This window comes from Phalacrocorax aristotelis, chromosome 1, assembly GCF_949628215.1.
Source record: "Phalacrocorax aristotelis chromosome 1, bGulAri2.1, whole genome shotgun sequence".
NCBI classification, from domain to species: domain Eukaryota; kingdom Metazoa; phylum Chordata; class Aves; order Suliformes; family Phalacrocoracidae; genus Phalacrocorax; species Phalacrocorax aristotelis.
This window is the reverse complement of record NC_134276.1, coordinates 218,611,008-218,630,483: the sequence shown is the minus strand read 5'-3', so window position 1 is coordinate 218,630,483 and position 19,476 is coordinate 218,611,008. Positions and strand designations below refer to the sequence as shown.

The window sequence follows — 19,476 nt, the reverse complement described above, 5'->3', positions numbered from 1 at the left end:
ATTTTCAGAAAACATGACGTTTCAGGTGACGTTGAACTCGGAGAGATAGTGAAGAGCTAGAGGGAAATTAGCCAAGCTAAATGAGTGACCTGCATGATAGCAGAGAAAGTTCAGTGTTAATAAATGTAAAGAGATGGGCAGCTGAGGGCAAAAGCTAAATTCTGCAGCCAGAGAGCGCAGCCCCGTGAACTGTGGCCATCTGATGCTGGCGATGTTCCTGATGCCTCCAGTGTTCTCTGCACCATAGGCAGTGAGGAGGGAAAGCTGATACTGAAATGGTGGGAGCTGGCAGGGAAAGCCGGGCATTGGTGGTGCTGCAGGAACATGTTGCTGTTTGCTTGCTGCACGCGCGCCAGAGAAGGTTGAGGGCATTTGCTGAAAGGTCTGGAGGAAGGTCCACAGGAAGCTCTATCAGCTCAAGCATCCTCTGCATAAAGCTCAGCCACTGGGCAGCTCCAGCTAAAAGGAATGACCCGTCATAATGGGCTTACGCAAATCACTGCTTGCTTGCCTTGGCTGCTGGCAGGTCTGTGCTGATCCCCCACAGTCTGAATTCACAGACTCACAGAATGGTTGAGGTTGGAAGGACCTCAGGAGTTCATCTGGTCTTCCCCCCTGATCAAGCAGGGCCACCTAGACCGGCATGCCCAGGACATTGTCCAGTCAGGCTTTGAATACCTCCATGGGTGGGGACTCCACCACCTCTCTGGGCAACCTGTGCCAGCGCTCGGTCACCCTCACAGTGAACAAGGGATTTCCTACGTTCAGATGGAATTTCCTGATTCAGTCTGTGCCCATTGCCTCTTGTCCTGTCATGGGCACCGCTGAGAAGAGTCTGGCTTCATCTTCTGTGCTCCCCCATCAGGTATTTATACACGCTGATGAGGTGCCCTTGAATCTTCTCTTCTCCAGGCTGAACAGTCCCAGCTCTCTCAGTCTCTGCTCGTGTGGCAGATGCTGCAACACCTTAATCATCTTTGTGACCCTTCACTGGACTCTCTCCAGTAAGTCCCTGTTTCTCTTGTACTGGGGAGCCCAGTACTGGGCAGAGTACTCCAGGTGTGCTCATCAGTGCTGGGCAGAGAGGAAGGATCACCTCCCTTAACCTGGCAGCGCTGTCCCTAATGCAGGCCAGGACACTGACAGCCTTTTTACTGCAGGGGCACGTTGCCGGCTCACGTTCAACTTGGTGTCTTGGACCCGCAGCTCCGTCTCTGAAAAGCTGCTTTACAGGTGGTCAGCCCCCACCACATACCGGTGGGTGGGGTTGGTCCCACCTTCTCAGGTGCAGGACTTTGCGTTTCCCTTCGCTGAACTCAATGAGATGCTCTTGGCTGGTTCCTCCAGTCAGTCGGGGACGCTCTGAGGGGCAGCACACCCGCTTGGTGATCGGCCGCTCCTCCACGTTGTGTCACCTGCACACTTGCTGACGACACTCTCTGCCCCATCGTCCAGCTAATTAATGAAGGCATGACGAGGTATTGGCCCCAATACCAACCTGGGGAGTTGTGTACACCGCAAGTCGCCAGCCTCCGGCTGACTTCGTGCTGCCGGCCACAGCAGTTCAGCCAGGTCCCAATCAACCTTCCACTTGTCCTGTGCATGCTTCACCAGTTTGTCAGTGAGGATGTCATGGGGGACACTTCTGAAAGCCTTCCGAAGTCAAGATAAACAAAAGCCATTGCTCACCCCTCACCCGCCAACCTAGTCATTTGGTCATAGAAGGCTGCCAGGTGGGTCAGGCATGACGTCCCCTTCGTAACGCCATGCTGTCTTCTCCCAGCCACTTCTTGTCCGCAGTGTTTGGAAATGGTTTCCAGGATGATTTGCTCCATTATCTTCCCGGGGATTGGTGTGAGGCTGGGCAGCCGGTCGTTCCCTGGGTCCCCCTCCTGTGGTGTTACGGCGACTGCTTTGCTGAGCACCTGGGCAGTGGCTGCAAGCCAAGACAGGCATCAAGAGTGGGCTATCACTTGCCAAATATTAAGCTTAGACTAAGCATGTTGGTTGCCATAACAACGCAGTAGGAAGGAAAAGAAGAGGGATTGAATTCTGGATGCTGAGCTTCCTCTGTTGATGGCCGAGGGAGCTGAGCCCTGGCACTGGCGAGGTCCAGCTTTGCTGGAGAGCCAGCTCCAGGTGAAGCCCCTGCAGATACCCCTGTTAGCCTCCTTCTCCCAAGTGCCTCATGGCTCGTCTTACCCACCACCCGACAGGGTGTCTGGAAGGCTGTCCAGCCTGGTGCCGTACGGGCTGTTTTCCAAAAAACCAGATTAACAGGTTAGCCTCTTGATCTCTTTTGGCACTCTTACTGGCCACCTTCCTGAAGGGAACAGACCTGCAGTCCGGTCCGAAGGAGCCATCCTTCTCAGAAAAGGGGTACAGACATCACCTACTTCTGGGTTCTCCCCAAAATACATACCTTTCCAATGGAAAGGTCATAGGGGCAGAATGCGAAGATCCGAGAAGTTTACCCGAGATTCCCAGGCAGGTGGCACACTGGTCTGAACTGCTGCGCCGCCGTCGCCGCGGAGCTGTTTCACGCGTGGAGGTACAAGTTGATTATACTGTGCTTGTGTAGTACCTCAGTTGCTTTTGGAAAACATCAGCTTTATTGCTCTTGCACAGTGCAGTTGCTGTGCCCCTTCATAAAGTCTCTGACCCCTGTGAGAGCTCTTTCGGGAAACATTAGACCAGTAGCGCACGTTCAACACTGCTGAGCTGTCTGTGCATTGTAAGTCCGACGTGTGCCAAGAACACGAGAGCTGTGCCTGAGGTAAGCGATCTTTGCAGACCCTGACCCATAGGATCAAGCCGCCGAGTTTGTAGGATTTCATGCATAAGCATTGGCCATAGCTTCTGCATTTATTTCTGCTCAGGAGACTCCATACAGAAGTGTAGCAGCCCTTAGAGTTGCAAAATTTAACCATTCTCTCCTGGTTCGCTCATCCTTGTGTTCATCTGAAAAGGAACTCTTCAGGTGCTTCTTCAGCATCGTCAGGCCCTCCGGATGCTGGTGGAGTTACTGCATTGCCTTCAGGAGGGGCGGTACTTTGGGTGCAATTAACCCACTCGGTTGTATCGGTTTTGCAGGTGTTCCTTCTCAGCATCCCATTGTGCACTGTGAAAGAGGAGAATTTGTAAGTGCCAGATTTGTCTTCCCTAATGAAAGTGCTGGCTGCACTAGTAGAGTCCCAAGAAAAATGATGGCAGGAAATCAGATCGCCTTCAGTAAAAAACCCTTGTTCTCAGTAGTTCTTCAGATAAGCCTCACGCACTGTTGGGCACCCTTTTCCCTGTGGGCTTTCTTTATGGGGACAAGCTTATCCTCTCTTTGGATTCTTTTGCTGAGAGTCAGGCACAAATTTCTTGCTGAAATGCAGTAGTTAAGGAAGAGCAGCGGGCTGGCAAACGGTCCCTGAGGGCGGCTCATCAATCTCGCAGTAACGCGGCCCTGTCGGCCGCCGGTGCCGCGCGTGCTGGTGGCGCGGGGTGGCTGCAGCGCTGCCTCGCGCCGGGGCCTCGCTGCCCGGCCACAGCAGCCGGCGCTGGGGAGAGAAGGGCTTTCCTGGCTCCTTCGTGACAAGGGACTGCCTCAAGGTTCTGTGAAGAAGCGTATCTCCTTCCAGCTTGTGAAGCAGGCCCGTACCCGTCCTCCTGCCAGCCGCCAAAAGAAAACTCACGCAGACGGAGTCGTCAGCAGGAGCTGGGGCGCAGGCAGCGGGTGGGAAGTGCCGCTTTCCCCGACACCGTCCTCACTTGCAAAGCAGCTTGTGAGAGCCTCCAGCTCATGCCAGTGAGTTTATGTCCTGTTTGGCTGTTTGTTTGGTGACATGTAGCCCAAGCGCTTTGTATTTTGTTTTGGGGGCTACCCAGAGAGACTTCCCGTCCTTCCTGTACTCCTCGCCTTCGTCCCCCCCTTTCAGGGACTGTTCTCATGACACAATTCCGAAAGACAAAATCCTTTCGAAATGGGAACTGTAGAGGTGCCGTGTCACCTGGGCACGCACCACCCTAGGCAGGAAGCCTCAGTGTGCCCGTCTGCATTTCAGACAAAGAGTGAGAGGGTTAGTCTCCCACCCTGGCCCTAAAGCACAGCCTGGCCATGGTCACAGGCAGCGCCGAGCTCGACATCATAGCCTTTGGGTGCACCGAGCACTGATAGAGAATCACCAGAGCAGCTCGTGTCTCGCTCGTCAAGGTTGTTCGTCACGGGAGGCGAGTCCTTCGTGCAGTGCTAATGAAAAGCAATGGCGACGGTTTTGAAGGCCGGTATGAAAATACCTGGAAGCCAAAAGCAGCAACACGAAAGACTGGCTGAGCAAAAGCGAAGCATTCCTCTGTGGAGTGATGAGAAGTGCGTTACCTCTGCTGCTGAATCTGTCCTTGCCTTTGTTGCTCCTGAAGAAATTTGGACTGAGATCGAGTTCAAAGGAAGAATCCTCATCCATTAGTGACTCATTCAAAAAATCTGCTTTTTAATGCCTTCAGTAAAAGTAGTCTCAGAAGGCTTAATTAGCTGTCCTACAAATGCATAATCCTTCCTTTGGTTAGAACCTCCTTTCTTATCAAGCTGGTGGGTTTTTTCTTGTGGGACTGCTTCCCACGAGGCCTGCTCTCCCTCTTTGCTGATTCCAGTCAGTTCCACGCACATGCTGTGGTCTGCGAATCAGGCCTTGTCTTCTGCATCTCAAAAGACGACTTGTGCCGGCTACACTGAAGAAGCAATCGAGGCACCCGATCTATGGCTACTGCTGGTGCTGACAGACTGCCGCCGCTGAGCTCTGCAGGATGGGGCGGCGAGCTGCCGCAACCTGGATTCCACGTGTTCAGAGGAGACAAGCTTGAAGGCAGCCTTGTAACAGTGATTAGAGCTGCCACCTCCCGACTCACAGAGAAACCTGTGGCCACCAGCAATCCCACCATCTCTGGGCTGCTGCTCTTCCAGCGCCCAGCTGGAGCACCACCAGAAATGGAAGGCGAAGCATTTCTTATTAAGCTCCCCAGTTACGCTGACTTGCTGTTGCCTAAAGGAGAAGTGGACAATGCTGTAGTGCTCATGAAACCTGGCAAAGCTGAAGTCCTCAATAGCAGCCTCCTAAAACTAGCAGCACTCAGCCTCAGCCTGGCTGCAGCAGGCTGGTACACATCTCTGTCAGTGTGTATTCCTCTGGCAAAACACACGATATGCCAACACGATGCTGCAACGAAGAGGAGCAGTGATGCAGGAAAAAAACCCTCTGAGCAGATGGTGTTGCTGTGCATGGTGTGCAAGTCCCTGAAGGGATACTGTGCCGGGGTGCCACTTGTGAATGATCACCTCCGGAAAAACTTACCTGGCTTCAGGGCAGAGTGAAGTGCCTGTGACCAAGTAGTTGGACTGATGGCCCATAGAGAAGTCTGCTTCCCAAGCTGGACGGGACCGTGCAGTTGGCAGGACAGCGCTGCTGAAGGTGTTGAAAGCCAGCAGTGTGTTGCCAGCAGTGCATTGCGCTGACCAAGCCGGTGCTCTGCAGAGAACAGACCTGCAGAGTGCATCTGCCGACCAGCCGTGCCTGGAAAGGTCTGCCATGGCACCACTGTCTGGCCATCGCAAGGACATGCCAGCCTGGAAGCTTGGGCAGACAGCTGACTTTTCATGCGTGGTTCCAGCAATCCCGTTCCTCAGGAGCAGGAATAGCCAGTTTCCCAGGCCCTGTAAGCCACCGAGCAAAAAGGAAACTTGTGAGAGCCAGGGAGGCCCGGCAGCACAGTCTGCCGCATGGTGTGGGTCCGTGTGGGACCCACATCTCCACTGACGGTGAGGCCTGTGCTGCCGGACAGCCAGCGGGCATCCACCACTTCGGCGAGGGGTGCACTTGCACGGGGCCGCTGCAGGTCTGAGTACCCTCCAGCTTAAGTCTCTCTTCTCCTTTCACAGACTCTGACAGCAATTGCCCCCTCTGCCCCACCTTGGGCAGTTTAAACAAGCCTTTGGCACTCCGCCTGCTGTGCCTGCAGCTGTTCCTGTTTGCGTTTACCTTTCTTGAACACAAGTGGCCAGAGCTGCGCTCAGAATGTCAGGTGAGAGTGTAGTAGTGTCTCCTCTGGCGACGTGAATGCATCCTTATCTCTGCGAGAAATACCTTAGATCTTGCAGCGTTTCCTTTGCCTTTCCATGGCCAGTGCCTCCCAGTCACCCCCTTCTGGGATCTGTCAGTAGACCCAGAACTTTGTCTCCCTTCATCGCTTCCAGCAGAGAGCAGAGATCCTTTGCCAGCCCTCTGAGCAGGACGCCGTATTTTGTACTGTCACTTTTTGTTCTGTTTCGTGTGCCGCAGCCCACAAGGTCATTCAGGTCTTCTGTATTGACGGAGCTTCCCAAATGTGATTCATCGTCATGCTTCTTTATGACCCCCTTGCTTTCTGTGCCAAGGTGGCAGGAAAATAAGAGCAAATGTGCCTAAGCCCGCAGACTATGAACAGACCTTCCTATTCGTGTTCAGCTAATCCTCTCGGAGTCACCTCTCTTAAGAAATCGTTAGTGCTTATTAACCTCCCAGAAGCGTGGTGTGTGCGTTAGTGACATCGGGTGTATGCGTTAACTGTAGCCCTTGGACTCCTGTGGCCAGCAGCAGGCTTCCAGTGTCCGTCTGTTCCAGGAGGGACCTGAGGTGGGAGGGCAGAGCTTGGAGGGTGGCAGGGAAGCAGAGGTGCTGCACCGCGCCGGGCAGATGGCCCAGAGGACTGCTTGTTCGTTAACCGAGGTCACATCCAGGCGCCAGGAGGCTGCAGTTCTGTTGTGTTTTATCAGTTGGTTCAGAGGACAAGCAAACTGACGCTGCTTGACCCAAATGAGTCCGCATGGACTGTTTAGCAAAGAGATAATCAACTCCGACGCGGTAATGCCATGCCTCTTGGCCCAGGGCGGCGCAGCCCCGAAGCGTGAGACCCTTCCTCCCCACTTACGCTCGGTCAGCGCTGCAGCACTTGCGCCGCAGAGCATCCAGTCCCCCAGGCTGTCGTGGGACACGGGGCCCTGCTGAGAGCCCTCCTCGGAGCTGAGACCATGCCAGCCTCAGTCAGAGGCTACCGCGGAGCAGCGACCAAATCCCTGAGGTGGGTTCAGGGTGCTGCATTCGCTTCCATTGCCAGGACAGAAAGGCCATGCAGGAGCCCCTCCTGCTCAGAGCCCCCTCCCCAGCCGCAGTCAGCAGTGGGTGCTTGTGGAAGGAGGCCCCCAAGCAGGGCGTGAACAGAGACAGCAGCATGCCTTCCCGAGGCCTCCCAGGCCGAGGCGCTCAGAGGACTCATCCTCCATGACCTTGCCCTGTCAGGTTGTAGATCCATTTCTTTTTGCGCACCCAGAGTACTTGTTTATGCCAGGGGAGACGATAAAGGCAGGAGGCGAGGGCAGAAGGCAGGCGTGCGTGCAGCGGGGCTTCTCCCCCATCAGAGGCTCTCTGGGGAGCGGGTAGAGCCAAGTGCTGCAGGAGGGGCTGCCCCCTGCCCCGCTCCACGGCCTGCGCCCACTGCCATGCCGCGTGCAGGCCGGGGAGGCGGACATGGCGTAGTGCAAGGGGGAGAGGAGTCCAGACACCTCTGGGCTGCCTCGTCCCGCACTAACAAGCTGACCACTGTCGGGTGACGCCCAAACCCTGCTGCCGCCATCCTTGGGGTGGCATGACGGTCCTCCCGTCCCCACACCGCTCTCTGGAGACATGCCCAAAGGTTCCCACTTGCCCCAGGATCTGGCCAATGTGCTCGGGAGCACTGGTGTGCTCCGAGTCCGTGGCGGGACCCAAGAGCGTGCCGACGGCAGCGCGGTTAGCGAGGGGAGCTGGGGGGAGTGGTGGGGCCGGTGGGCTTCGGTGCAGCTCTGCCGCAGCTTCTGCTAACCAGCCAAGGCAGGGCGAGGTGCAGGGTCTCCAGCTGCAGCAAGTCTTTCTGCGGCTGCAGGGCCGCCTTCCTCCCTGGTAGGGCTCGGTGGGCTTCAGAGCCGTGGCAGCTAGGGTAGGCTTGGCTGGGAACCGGACTGGAGATACTTGCTCAAACTTCTTCTGCCTCCTCTGGAACAGTCCTGGCAGGGCTTGCAAGAAAAAAGTCTTGGCTGAAGTGCTCCGAGCCGTGTCCCCCGAGTGCTGCAGAGCCCCCTCCTGTCTCAGGCTGGCCCAGCCCTCCAGCGGCCCCCCGCCCCCGTGTATATTGTGTGTGTTCTCCTGTGTCTGGGGACCTCCGCCTCACCCCTGCCCTCTGCTCTCTCTCCTCTCTCTCTCGCTGTACCGTTCTTTCTGCAGACTTTTCAGTAGTTTAGGAGAACTCAGCACCATTTCCCAGCGGAGCTCCGGGACCACCTACACAGTCCGACCTGGCAGTCGCTACCCCGTAACCCGACGTACCCCCAGCCCCGTGAAGCCGGCTCTGGATCGGACAGAGCCCCTCAGCACCGTCCGGCCCTACGGTCTGACCCCTCCCACCATCCTCAAATCTTCCAGCCTCTCCATCCCACACGAGCCCAAGGAGGTGCGCTTTGTGGTGAGGAGCGTGAGCGCCCGGAGCCGCTCCCCATCCCCATCCCCCTCTCCAGGGCCGCCCCTGCACACCCTCCACCCACCTCGGCCCTTCATGCAGAAACCCCTCCACCTGTGGAACAAGTACGACGTCGGGGACTGGCTGGAAAGCATCAATTTGGTGGAGCACCGAGACAAGTTTGAGGACCATGAAATAGAGGGCACGCACCTGCCCGCCCTCACCAAGGAGGACTTTGTGGAGTTGGGGGTGACCCGGGTCGGGCACCGGATGAACATTGAGCGGGCACTCAAGCAGCTGGTAGACAGCTGACCATCCCAGGCAGCGCTGGCCTCTTCCAGAGCCACCGGGGGGGGGGGAGGGGGGCATTTCTACTAGACTAATAAAACCCACTTTGATTCTCTTTCTACTCTGAGCACTGCACTGAAGGGCGTGGAGCCGAGGGGCTCCCGCCCGCTCCCACACCGCCCCGGCGTGCCTCGCACACGCAGATCCCCGCTCGGCCCCGCCAGCCCCGCGACGCCTTCGGGACAAGGAATGTTGCATGAAATACATCCTCGTTTCTGTTCCTCCCAGAGAGTCTGGCCTGTATATCGCTTGATGTGCTCTTCCCCAGGGGCGTCGCTGGTGGCCGGAGGGGCCGAGGCACCACGTGCTGCCGAGCCCGGGCTCCCCGTGGTTGAAGGGCAACACCTGGTTGGGGTGGGGCGTGAGGCAGGGCCAGCGGTGCAGTGAGGGGCCGAGCCCCAGCTAGGGAGAGGGCTTCTGCTGCCGGCCAAGCGCCGGCCGCGCTGCCCAGGTGTGACAGGCAGGGAGGCGCCGGCCGGAGCGCGGCAGGGAGGTGAGCGGGCTGGGCGCGCGCCGCCGGCCGTACCTCGGGCAGGTCGGGGCGGCCGGCAGCGTGGAGACCTTGAGCTGCTCCCAGCCAGCCGGCGCGGTGGGAGCACGGCAGGGCAGGGGCTGCTGCAGGAGGCAGGCAGGGCTGGCACCGGCGCCGGCGCTCAGCCCGCGTTGGGTAGAGCAGGCAGGGAGCACCGCAGCTGCGGTGGTGGCCGCGGCCCCGTGCGGGCTGTCGCCACCGGGGTCGGAGGCGGCCAGCCGAGCCGGGTCGTCCCACCGGCGCTCGGAGGGAAAGGGCTCCAGCGCGCAGAGGTCTCCGCGGAAGGGCAGTCCCAGCGCGGTGGCTGGGTGGATGCCTGCAGCGACGCCCAGACCTGCTCCCCCCCACGCAGAGCCGCCCCAGGGAGCAGCCAGCCTTGCCGTGCAAGCCAGAAGAGCGATTCCCGTGCTAGAGACTAGCCCTGGACTCTGTGCTGCTGCTCTGCCTGTCGCCCTCGGTTGCCCTGGTGAGAGAGGGACTGAAACCGCATGGATAGAAGCATGTTTGGGGATGTCGGAGGGAGGCTGGTGGGGAATCCAGCAGAAAACGCTTTGCCAACGTTCAATGGGGGTGGGGGGAGGGAGGGCGATGTTTTATTTCCTCTTGGTTTGGGGTCTTGTTTCCAAGGGGGACACGTTGATGGATAATATTTAATCTCCGTGCATTTATATAGAGAGCAGCTGATGATCTACAAGAGATGATATTGAACTACAGGATTCCCACTCCGTCCTAGTCATCCTTATTTTGCATCTTTTTAATCAGCTATATATTTGAAAAGAGAGAATATCTATATATCTATATCTATAGCTATAGCCACCTGATTTTGTTATAATTTTACTAAATCTATATATCTCTAGACTTGTTGAGATGCTGGCGAGGCGGTGCCTGCACCCCTCCCCTGGGACGCCCATGGCTCATGGGAGTTTTTAGCGACTGACTGAATGAATGTTAAAGTCTTTTTAAAAGAAAAAACCACTAAAAACCCCCAACAGCTCCTTTCAGACACTCTGGATTTTAAAGATTTAGAAACACAAAACAAAACTTGGTTTTTGGGACACACCGAGTCTTCCACCCCCGTCAGGCAGAGACGCACGGAGCTGGCGCTTCCACCACCCCGCAGAACCTGGCGCCTCTGGCAGGCGCCGGCCCCGCGGCATCAGGTCCCCCTCCCGCCTCCGCTCCCGGGGAGCAAGCGCCACCATCACACCCAGCGCTCGCACCGCGCCGCCACCGGCACGGCCCTGCGCGGGTACCGCCGGCCCGGCGCGAGGGTCCCAGCGCGGCTGCTCCTCCGGAGCGGCCGTTGGGAGCAGGAGGAGGCTGGCGTTGCGGGTCCAGCAGCCGGGCTGGCTCCTACCTCGCCGCTGGGGGAGCCCGGGGGCTGGCGGTGCCAGTGGCGGCACGGGCACGGGGGTGGCAGGGCTCGGCGGGAGCTGCTCCGTTGCCCAACGGGCTTCAGGGGAGCCAGAGCGACCCAGGCCAGCCCCAGCGCTGGAGGAGGTGGCGTCCCTGTCCCCCAGCGTGGTGCCCGGGGCGAGCTCAGCCAGCCCGGGAGGGGATGGCTTGGTGACCGGTGTTCCCAAAAAAGCTGAGTACCCCCACGAAGGCATTAACTCTTCTGGTGCTAGAGGGAAGGACAAGGAGGTTCCTTCTGACCCTCACACATCTCCGAACCTTTACAACGCTTCAGCCAGGGAAAAGGCCCAGGCCCGGGGCAGGGATGGCAGCCCCTCGGGCGCACCAGGCCCTCCCCGGGATGGATCCTGACCTGCGCCGGCGCACCAGGCCCTCCCCGGGACGGATCCTGACGCACCATGGTGCCGTCCCCTTTTCCCTGAGCTCTTGCTGGGCACGTGCCCAAGCGGCTCCATCCAGAGCTCTCCAGAAGCCACTGGGCCCTGGGGGTTTGCAGCCTCTCCCCCTCCCCGGGCACAATCCCACTGCTCCCAGCCGGGGCAGGTGCCCGGGGATGGCGTGAGGGGCTTTGAGCAGGACCTGTGGGCAAACAGCCTGCACTGCACTCCGCACCCCAGGGTACCCCGGGCCTCACGCCCCATAACCTGGTGAGCCAAGAGGCACCTGAATCGCGATAGCAGCCATGGTGTCTGCCCAAACCCACCGCCTGCTTTACCAGGTGTGCCATCGCACCCCATCAGGCGTCCCCCAGCCCCATCTGTGCCAACGCTGCCGCTGTCCTGCGTGACCTGGAGCGGGACACCGCTACCGGGTCCTGCCCCTTCCGCCCTTCTGCCCCACGGTTGCAGCCTGGCCATCACCCCTCCGCTGCCGTGCACCCTGCCCCTCTCCATTTGCCCCGCTGGACCCCCTCGCCATGCACCCTCCCGCCTTCACCCCTCGAATCCATCCCACCGGCCCCTGCACGCCTCGGCCGCCGTCAGCAGCATGTGCAGGCGCACGCAGCCACCCATCGCCCTGTGCCCCGGCTCAGCACCCCTCTGCCCTCCATTGCTCCGGCTCCAGCTCCTTCACCTGCACAGGCATTGCTTGGCACCCTCCGGTCGCAAGGGCTTGCTGGCACGCACCTGCACAGGCGGGGATGGTCCCACACCAGAGCCGCCCTGTGGCACCGGCACGGTTGCACCTCACCTGCCAGCACAGCCGCTGCCGCCGCTGCTCTCACAACCCCCGGCCCTGCGCTCACTCCCTCCTCCGCCTTCCAGAGCCCCCGAGCTCCAGCCGTTCCCCCACCTCGTCCCTCCGCCACCTCCCACGCGCTTTGCAGCGCCCGCACCCACGGTGCTCACAGACACCCGGCCACGAACCAAACTTGCCACTGGTCCCCTGCGACTGGAGCTTGTCTCGCCCCTTTGGCCGGAGCTTGGCTTTCCAGGCTGGCGCTGCGGCTCCAGATCCATGCCTGGTGAAGCAGCACTGGCACGTCCGGGAAGGCGGCGATCACGCAGCTCCTCTGCATCCCTGTGGGGATGCTGTGTGCCAGGTCTGCTCCACGCAGCCCCCCCAAGGAAGCCCCACTGCACACACGGACACGGGCACGTCCCGGGTCAGTGTCACACAGCCTCTTCCCCAAACCGTAGAGCATCAGGATTTCACAGTAATTTGGATGTTTGTCCCTCACGCTGCTTTTACAAGGCTGGTCTGGAGGCTCCCGCTGATGTGGAAATGCTCGTTTGCAGCCGGCATTGTGCCACGGGGGACCTGTCCCCGCTGGCTTTGGCCCCTGCTGCCACATGCTTGCAGACCCCTGGCTGTCCCCACTCGGGCTCCATCCCCTGGGTCCCCTGGGGCCGGTCCTGCTGCTGTGGGCATGGCGGGCACGGGGGGCCCCGCAGAGCAGCATCCGCCACATTACGCTGGGTGTCCGCATGCTGCGGCTTGGCCAAGCCTCTGCACTGCTGATGGCTTGTCCCCAGCTGCGCAGCCCCCCACCCCGCTTGGAGCCGCCAGCTGTCTGCAGCCCCTCCGCACGCCCCGGCCCTGCCAGCTCGGCCCACCGCTGCCCCTTTCACCTCTTCCCCTGCTGTGCTTCATTCCATCTCACTGCTGGCTCCTTCCCCGCCTCACCCGCAGTTAACGCAGACCCCGGCAGCCCTCGGAGAACCCGGTGGCCCTTGGAGACCCCGGTGGTCCTCGTGCCCCAGCGCAGCCCCACGGCCAGCGGCCGGCAGAGCTGCCCCATCTCCCCTCAGGGTGGTGGGCGGCTCTGCTGGGCGCTGCCCCCGTGGAGCTGCCGCGGCCCCTCGGCACAGCCCTCCCTCCAGCCCCGCCGAGCCCCTCGGGGCGGCCGGCGGGCGCTGCTGGTGGAAGTGTGACAGTGTGTTAGCCTGAGTGCAGGCTGCTCGGCGGGGTGACGCCGGGCGAACCCAGGGTCTCTGCCCCTTCTGCAGCTGTTTCTGGGGCAACTGAGAGAGACCCGCCTGCACCCGCCTCTTGCCGCAAGAGGCCAGAAGTCTGCAGAGCGCAACTTTTCTGCAGAAAGTTCGGTCTGGGACCAGGAAAGCTGGACGCCTTCTTGCCGTTTCTGAGGAGCCCTCCTCCTCCCCCCCAGAATTCCCCCCCACTGCCCCCGATCCTCTCGTGAGGGCTGGAAATGGTGGATGCACCGCTCTGCCCTGGCGGAGCCGGCGGCCGTGCCGCCTTGCCGTGCACCCCAGCTTCCACCACGAAGCAGCTGCAGCCGTACCTGTGTTGGCAAACACTGCGTGATCCCTCCCGTGGGACGGCATCCACGGCCGTCGCTCCCAGGGACACCACGGCTCGTCCCAGTCAGGCGTAACACGAAAGAAGGCGACTTCCAACCACGCTGCTGTGCCATCGCCCCATCCCAGGGGCTGCCCGGGTCTGCCGCAAACCTGCTCCCCTGCCCCACCTTCCTCCTCCTCATCGCCCTCCCTCCCTGAGCTGTGCCCTCCCTGTCCCCCCGCACCCCCCACAGACACACGCGCGCAGCAGAGCCGCACGAGCGTGGGCTCAGGGCTTTGGAGACAGCACCGTCCCCAGGCAGCACCAGGGCCACCGGGCGAACGTGCTTCGCGTCGGGGCGGCACCTGGGGAGCCACGGGTGGTTTTGTGCCGGGAGCAGCCGTGGGGTGGTGCCGAGGCCCCTTCAGCTAACTTGCTTGTTCCTCCCCAGCCGCAGACAGCCCGCTCCCACCCTGTGCCCGTCTGCGCCTCCCGAGCCCACCCAGCTGGGGCGGCAGCGAGGGCACTGGGTGGCCCCATCCCATGCGCGCCGCTGGCCTGTGCTTCGTGGTCCCGCCGGCTCCCGGGGCCTCCACGTCCCACGCTCCCCCAGCACCTGCAGCACCCGGCCGGGGTCAGGTCACTCGCCCCAGCGGCGCGGTGCCCGGCGGTGCCTTCACCGGGGCAGCCGGGTTCCCCGAGGGCAGAGGTCTTGTCCCATGGCCACCCCCAGCAGAACCGTAACCCCTCCCCGCTAACGCAGCTGCTGCTACTTTACTTTTATTTTCTCAGCTGAAGCAAAGAGGATTTTCCCCAGGTGTAGATAGCGCTTTCCTGACTTTGTATCTATTCTGGCTGCATTGGCATCTCCGCTACAAACATCTCCAGACCCAGTGAGACATTTCATTTTGAAAAGCCATCCAGGAGAAGGCAGAGCGGTAGCGGGCGAGGAACCGACCCCACGAGCCTGCGGTGCGGCCGGCAGCGAGCGCCGCACCCCTCGGCTGTGCCGTCCCGGTGGCGCCGGGACCGGCTGCGCGCGGCGGTTACTGTGATTCTCATGGCTTCTCAATGACTTGGGTTATCTTCTGTAAAAAGGGATACACTTTTTTTTCTTTGCTTTGAAGGGTTTTGGTTTTTTTTTAAAGTTGTTGGTATTTTTCCTTTGTCCAGACTAACGTCATCAATCCCTGTTCTCCATCAGCTCCTGTCTGTAATTCTGACTGTAAAAGAAGAGAAAACAAAACCCAAAGCACTTTGTTCCTGGTGGTGAAGAGCTTCGCCAGCCGAAACCACTGCCAACAGCGACAAAGTGCAGCGTGGTTTTCTTTCTGTCCGCCCGTGGGCAGCCCTCACTGCCGCATGCATGTGTCACCCGCGGAGACACCCCCGCACGCCCCCGGGCGCGCGCTCACACCCACTGCATGTGCATATACCGGCTCCCGCCCTCGCGCACACGCGTGCGTCCACCCGCGCGCGGCGCGCGGCTCGAACATCCACACTCTCTTGTTTCTTATCCAGACGGACTCACCTGTGGGTTTTTGTTCTGTTCTTAATTTTACAGGGTCAGTTTGACTTCACCCTTATTTTGTATGGATTTTTGGAGGAGATTTCTCCTTCTCCAGAGTCATGGAGGTGTGGCCATTCGCCTCCCGCCCTTGACGTTGTGATACACATACCCCACAGAGATCTATGTTTCTTATATTATATTATTATTATTATTAATTATTATTATTATTATGTAATAAATTTATAAGAAAGCTCTGCTTTGTTCTGTGGGTGTCTCTTAGCTCCAGCAACCCCCAGACCGTGGCTGCCATCCGAGGCCCCTCCACAGGGGAGGCACTGGCACTCCCAGTGCCCCGGCCGTGGGCAGCCTGCCCCCCTGCCCGCGGGCAATCCTGCGCTCCCCCGGGCCCCGAGCCAGCAGCAGGGTGGCGGCGGGGAGCGGGGCTGGGCAGGGGCGACGTCCCGCTGCACTCGGGGTCAGGGGGCCGGGGCCGCTCGCTGCTCCCCAGGTCTGCTGGTCTGCGCAGGGTGGTGCGGGAGGGACCCGCACCCATCACCCTGGTGCCCCAGGGTGCCCTGGCTGAGGGGGGGGCAGCTTCCCGGGGCTGGGACCCCACTGCAGGGAGCCGGGCTCTGCTGGGGCCGCCGTGCTGGGCTTGGCTTTGCAGCAGGGGTGGCCTGGAGCTGATGCAGCGCTGCAGGGACCCTCCTGCTCCCAGCCCTGCAGTGACCTGCATGACCAACGTCCCTCCTGTGCTGGCCTGTCCCTGCCGCTGCCCAGGCCTGGTGTCTGGGGCTCACCCCACAGGACCGGAGCCAAGCGGGAGCCCCAGTGGGACAGATGTGCTCAGGGCAGGGTCCCGCTGCAGTGCAGGGAACCCACGGCCATGGGGCTGGCAATCAGCACAGTGAAGCCAGCTACGGTGGTCTGCGGGAGAGCGTGCCAGCAGCTACAGCCCCGCAGGCTCCCGCCCATCCCACCCCACTCCTGGGGACCCACCGCCCCCGGGACTGCGGCCACCCCACCTCGCCGCCTCTGCCTGTGTCCCTCCCCAGCGCCAAGCCCAAGCGCCGTGCCCTGCCCCGAGCCGTGGCCAGCCCCCTGTTCCCAGGGCGGGTGGGCTGCTGAGGGGCTGGGAGCACTAGCTGTTCCCGAGGCTGCTGCGGGACTTGCCAGGCAAAAGGGTCTCCCCGAGCGGTTGCTGCTGCAGGGCTGGGGCTGTGCCAGCTCTCGGGAGCAGTGACGCCAGTGCAGGTCCCCATGGCACCTCTTGCTGAGCACTGGGTGTCCTTGGGGAGGCTCATTCCTGCCTCCTCCCTGGCAGAGTCTCTTGCAGCTCCTCCTGAAGCAGCACCAGAGCTGCCAGGACCCCGCGGAGCTGCAGCCGGTGCCCATCCCTGCCCACGCTGCCCCATGTCTGGCTGCCGGCCATTGGGGCAGCAGCTGCGTTTGGGGATGGTCCCGGCCTCCGGGCAGGGTGCCACGGACTGCACCGGGGCCGTCCATGCCACACAGACACATCCGCCAGGCCACAGCCCCACCGGGGCGCCAGCAAAGCCACCAGCGCCGAGTGGTGCCTCTCCCAGGCCGGGGCACGGTGCCACGGTCCCCAGCGGAGCGGGGCCCGGTGGGGCTGGCAGGGGGGGCGCAGGGCAGTTACAGCAGCTGAGGCCACACGGCGCTGGGGTCCCGGGTGCTGGGTGCCAGGAGCTGAGGCGGGGGGGGCGGATGCACACGAGGCCTCATTCGGTGGCTGCAGCTGCCGGCAAATCTGGACATGCAGTTGCCTTGGGGGAAAAACAGTGGCCGAGGGAGAAAGAGCGCAGGGGAAGAGAGCGGGAGAGGCATGCAGGGTCCTGGGACCTTCGCCAAGCACCCCACCCTGGGCAGCCTCTCCAGCACAGGAGGCATTATGGTCACTCCAGTGACCCCCTCAGTTTCCCCAGGACCATCACCTCTGCGCTGGCACATGCTCAAGCTGCTCAGCAGGGGTCTGGGCTTGGTGGCGTTACTGGCACCACTGGAATACGCTTCATTAGATGCGACTGTTGCACAAGGACTGGCTGCTGCGCCTGGTGAACGTCTCTTACCTGGGGGATTCATCGCCCAATGACGAGCCTGTTATTCCCGTCCCCTGCTGGCGCAGCAGCTGAGGGGCTGCGGGGGTGAGTGGGGGGCCAGGAGGGAGCTGATACCCCGGCTGGGGTACCTCGACTTTGTGCCCAGGCACCTTCTCCAGGGCCCGTCCCACTCCACCGGGGTGTGTTTGGGGACCCCAGTGCAGCACCCGCCCCCACCTCGCTGCTGGTCCTACACCCCGCGGCCCTGAGCTGAGCACACCCCGGGCTGGGGTCACACCCCACCCAAGAGACACCCCACACACACGCAGCCGGTGGAGCTGGGCACCCAGGACGGAGATCTGGGGCCTCACAGCAGCCCCCCACCGCTGTCGCCTCGGCAGCTGGCACAGGGAGGTGGTGGGGCTCCACCATGTTCCACCCACCCCACCATCCCCATGTCACCCATGGCCTCGCTGCCAGCCCAGCCATACTGTGCCCGCACCCCGAGGTCCCGGTACCCCACAGCCATCCCTCCTGAGCCTGGCAGCCCTGGTGCCACTCTGTCCCCAAGGCCAGTGGTCCCCACGCCTGATGCACGTCTCTGTGCACATCAGCACTGCCCGTTTCGGTGCCACCGATGCCTTCTCCCCTCAGAGCCGCGGGCACGGGCCAGGACCCAGCACGTGTCTCTGGGGCTCCTCTGCCACGCGGTGCCACGGGCTGACACACAGGCTGGTCCTCCTGCTCTGGGGTAATGGCCGCTGCCCCCACACTGCTGCGCCCCCCCCCAGGCTGGGAAGCTGCACCCCAAACCTCAGGGACAGCAGTGTGGTGTGGCAACGCTCTGGCAGAAGTGGGTTGCCAGAGGCGACAGTGAGGGGGTGGCAGGAGAGCCTGTGCCACATTGGCTGTGCCCCTCCACAGCACCCGGCTGAGCACTGCATCCCTGCGCCTCCGGCATTGCATACACAGTTGTGCATCCTGCACATGCACACCTGTGCACCCTGCACATGCATGCCCATGCACCCTGCACACCCTGCTCCTCCTGCACATGCACACCTGTGCACCCTGCACGCCCTCCTCCTCCTGCACATGCACACCCATGCACGCCCTGCTCCTCCTGCCCGTGCACACCTGTGCACACCCTGCTCCTCCTGCACATGCACACCTGTGCACCCTGCACATGCATGCCCATGCACCCTGCACACCTGCTCCTCCTGCACATGCACACCTGTGCACCCTGCACATGCATGCCCATGCACCCTGCACACCTGCTCCTCCGGCACATGCACACCTGTGCACCCTGCACACCCTGCTCCTCCTGCACATGCACACGCATGCCCCACACCCGCCCTGCTCCTCCTGCACATGCACACCCATGCACGCCCTGCTCCTCCTGCCCGTGCACACCTGTGCACACCCTGCTCCTCCTGCACATGCACACCTGTGCACCTGCACATGCATGCCCATGCACCCTGCACGCCCTCCTCCTCCCGTACACACACCCCCCCCACCACGCACCCCCCTGCCCTGTGCACCCTGCATACCCAGCCATGCCCCACACCCGCCCTGGCTGCAGCTACACGCATGCTCACGTCCCCCCACTCTCCTAACTGCAACGTGCCTCCCCTGCACACACCAGAGCCCCCCACTCTCCTGGTGCAGTGCCGATCCCGCACCCGCGCACAGACACACACCCCCCCCCCGCCCTAGCCCCCCATCCCAACAGCCCTGGGGGGGGGGCCAAGCTGCCCCCGCGGCACCGACAGAGCATCCCCGGCCTCGCGGTCACACCAAGCATATATTTTATTGAAAGACCAAGTGGATGACAAGGCAGTGAGGGGAGAACCTTTAACCAGGGTTTGTACAAGTGTCAGTTGCTCAGGACTCCTCTTGTTGTTCGAGTTACGAGATAAATATTGGTACACAGAGCGGAGTGGAGTTATAGTCACTAAACTAGCACTGGTCGGATATACGGGGCCGGCAAGCAAAATAAATCACCAGGCACAGCAGTGAGGAGCGGGGACGGGCGCCTGCCCGGTGCCACGCTCGGGCCGGACCCCGGCACCTGCCCCGGCCGCGGGTTTTCCTCTCGCAGGGCAAATACATTCAGGCCAGGGGGGCTCCCGCGGGGCCGGCGGGATCACCCCCTGCCCTGTGGGGAGCCCCCCGGCCCGAGCACTGGTCCTGCGCCCCATGGGTGGCAGGCCCCGTGGGGGGGGGGGGGGGGGGGGGGGGGCACGGCCCCCCCAGGGCAGGAGGAGATGGTGGAGGGATGGTGGGGCAGGGGACACCGGCGGAGGCGAGGGGGCCGGGGGCAGGAGAGGCTGTGCCGTGCTCCCTGGGGGGCTGCAGCG

General features: G+C 61.5%; 1 protein-coding gene across 6 annotated transcripts in view; it reads left to right on the top strand.

Moving 5' to 3' along the window:
* SHANK3 (SH3 and multiple ankyrin repeat domains 3) overlaps positions 1-15,313 on the top strand; it is a 401,813-nt gene extending 386,500 nt beyond the window's left edge. For 4 of the 6 annotated variants that reach the window (XM_075081824.1, XM_075081825.1, XM_075081826.1 and 1 more), the window contains one exon: positions 8,277-15,313. In XM_075081824.1, coding sequence (XP_074937925.1) covers positions 8,277-8,820 — 544 coding nt within the window. In that variant the 3' untranslated portion in view covers positions 8,821-15,313. The remainder of the gene's footprint in view (positions 1-8,276) is intronic. The other 2 variants (XM_075081828.1, XM_075081835.1) reach the window with 2 other exon arrangements.
* The last annotated feature ends 4,163 nt before the right edge of the window (positions 15,314-19,476 follow it).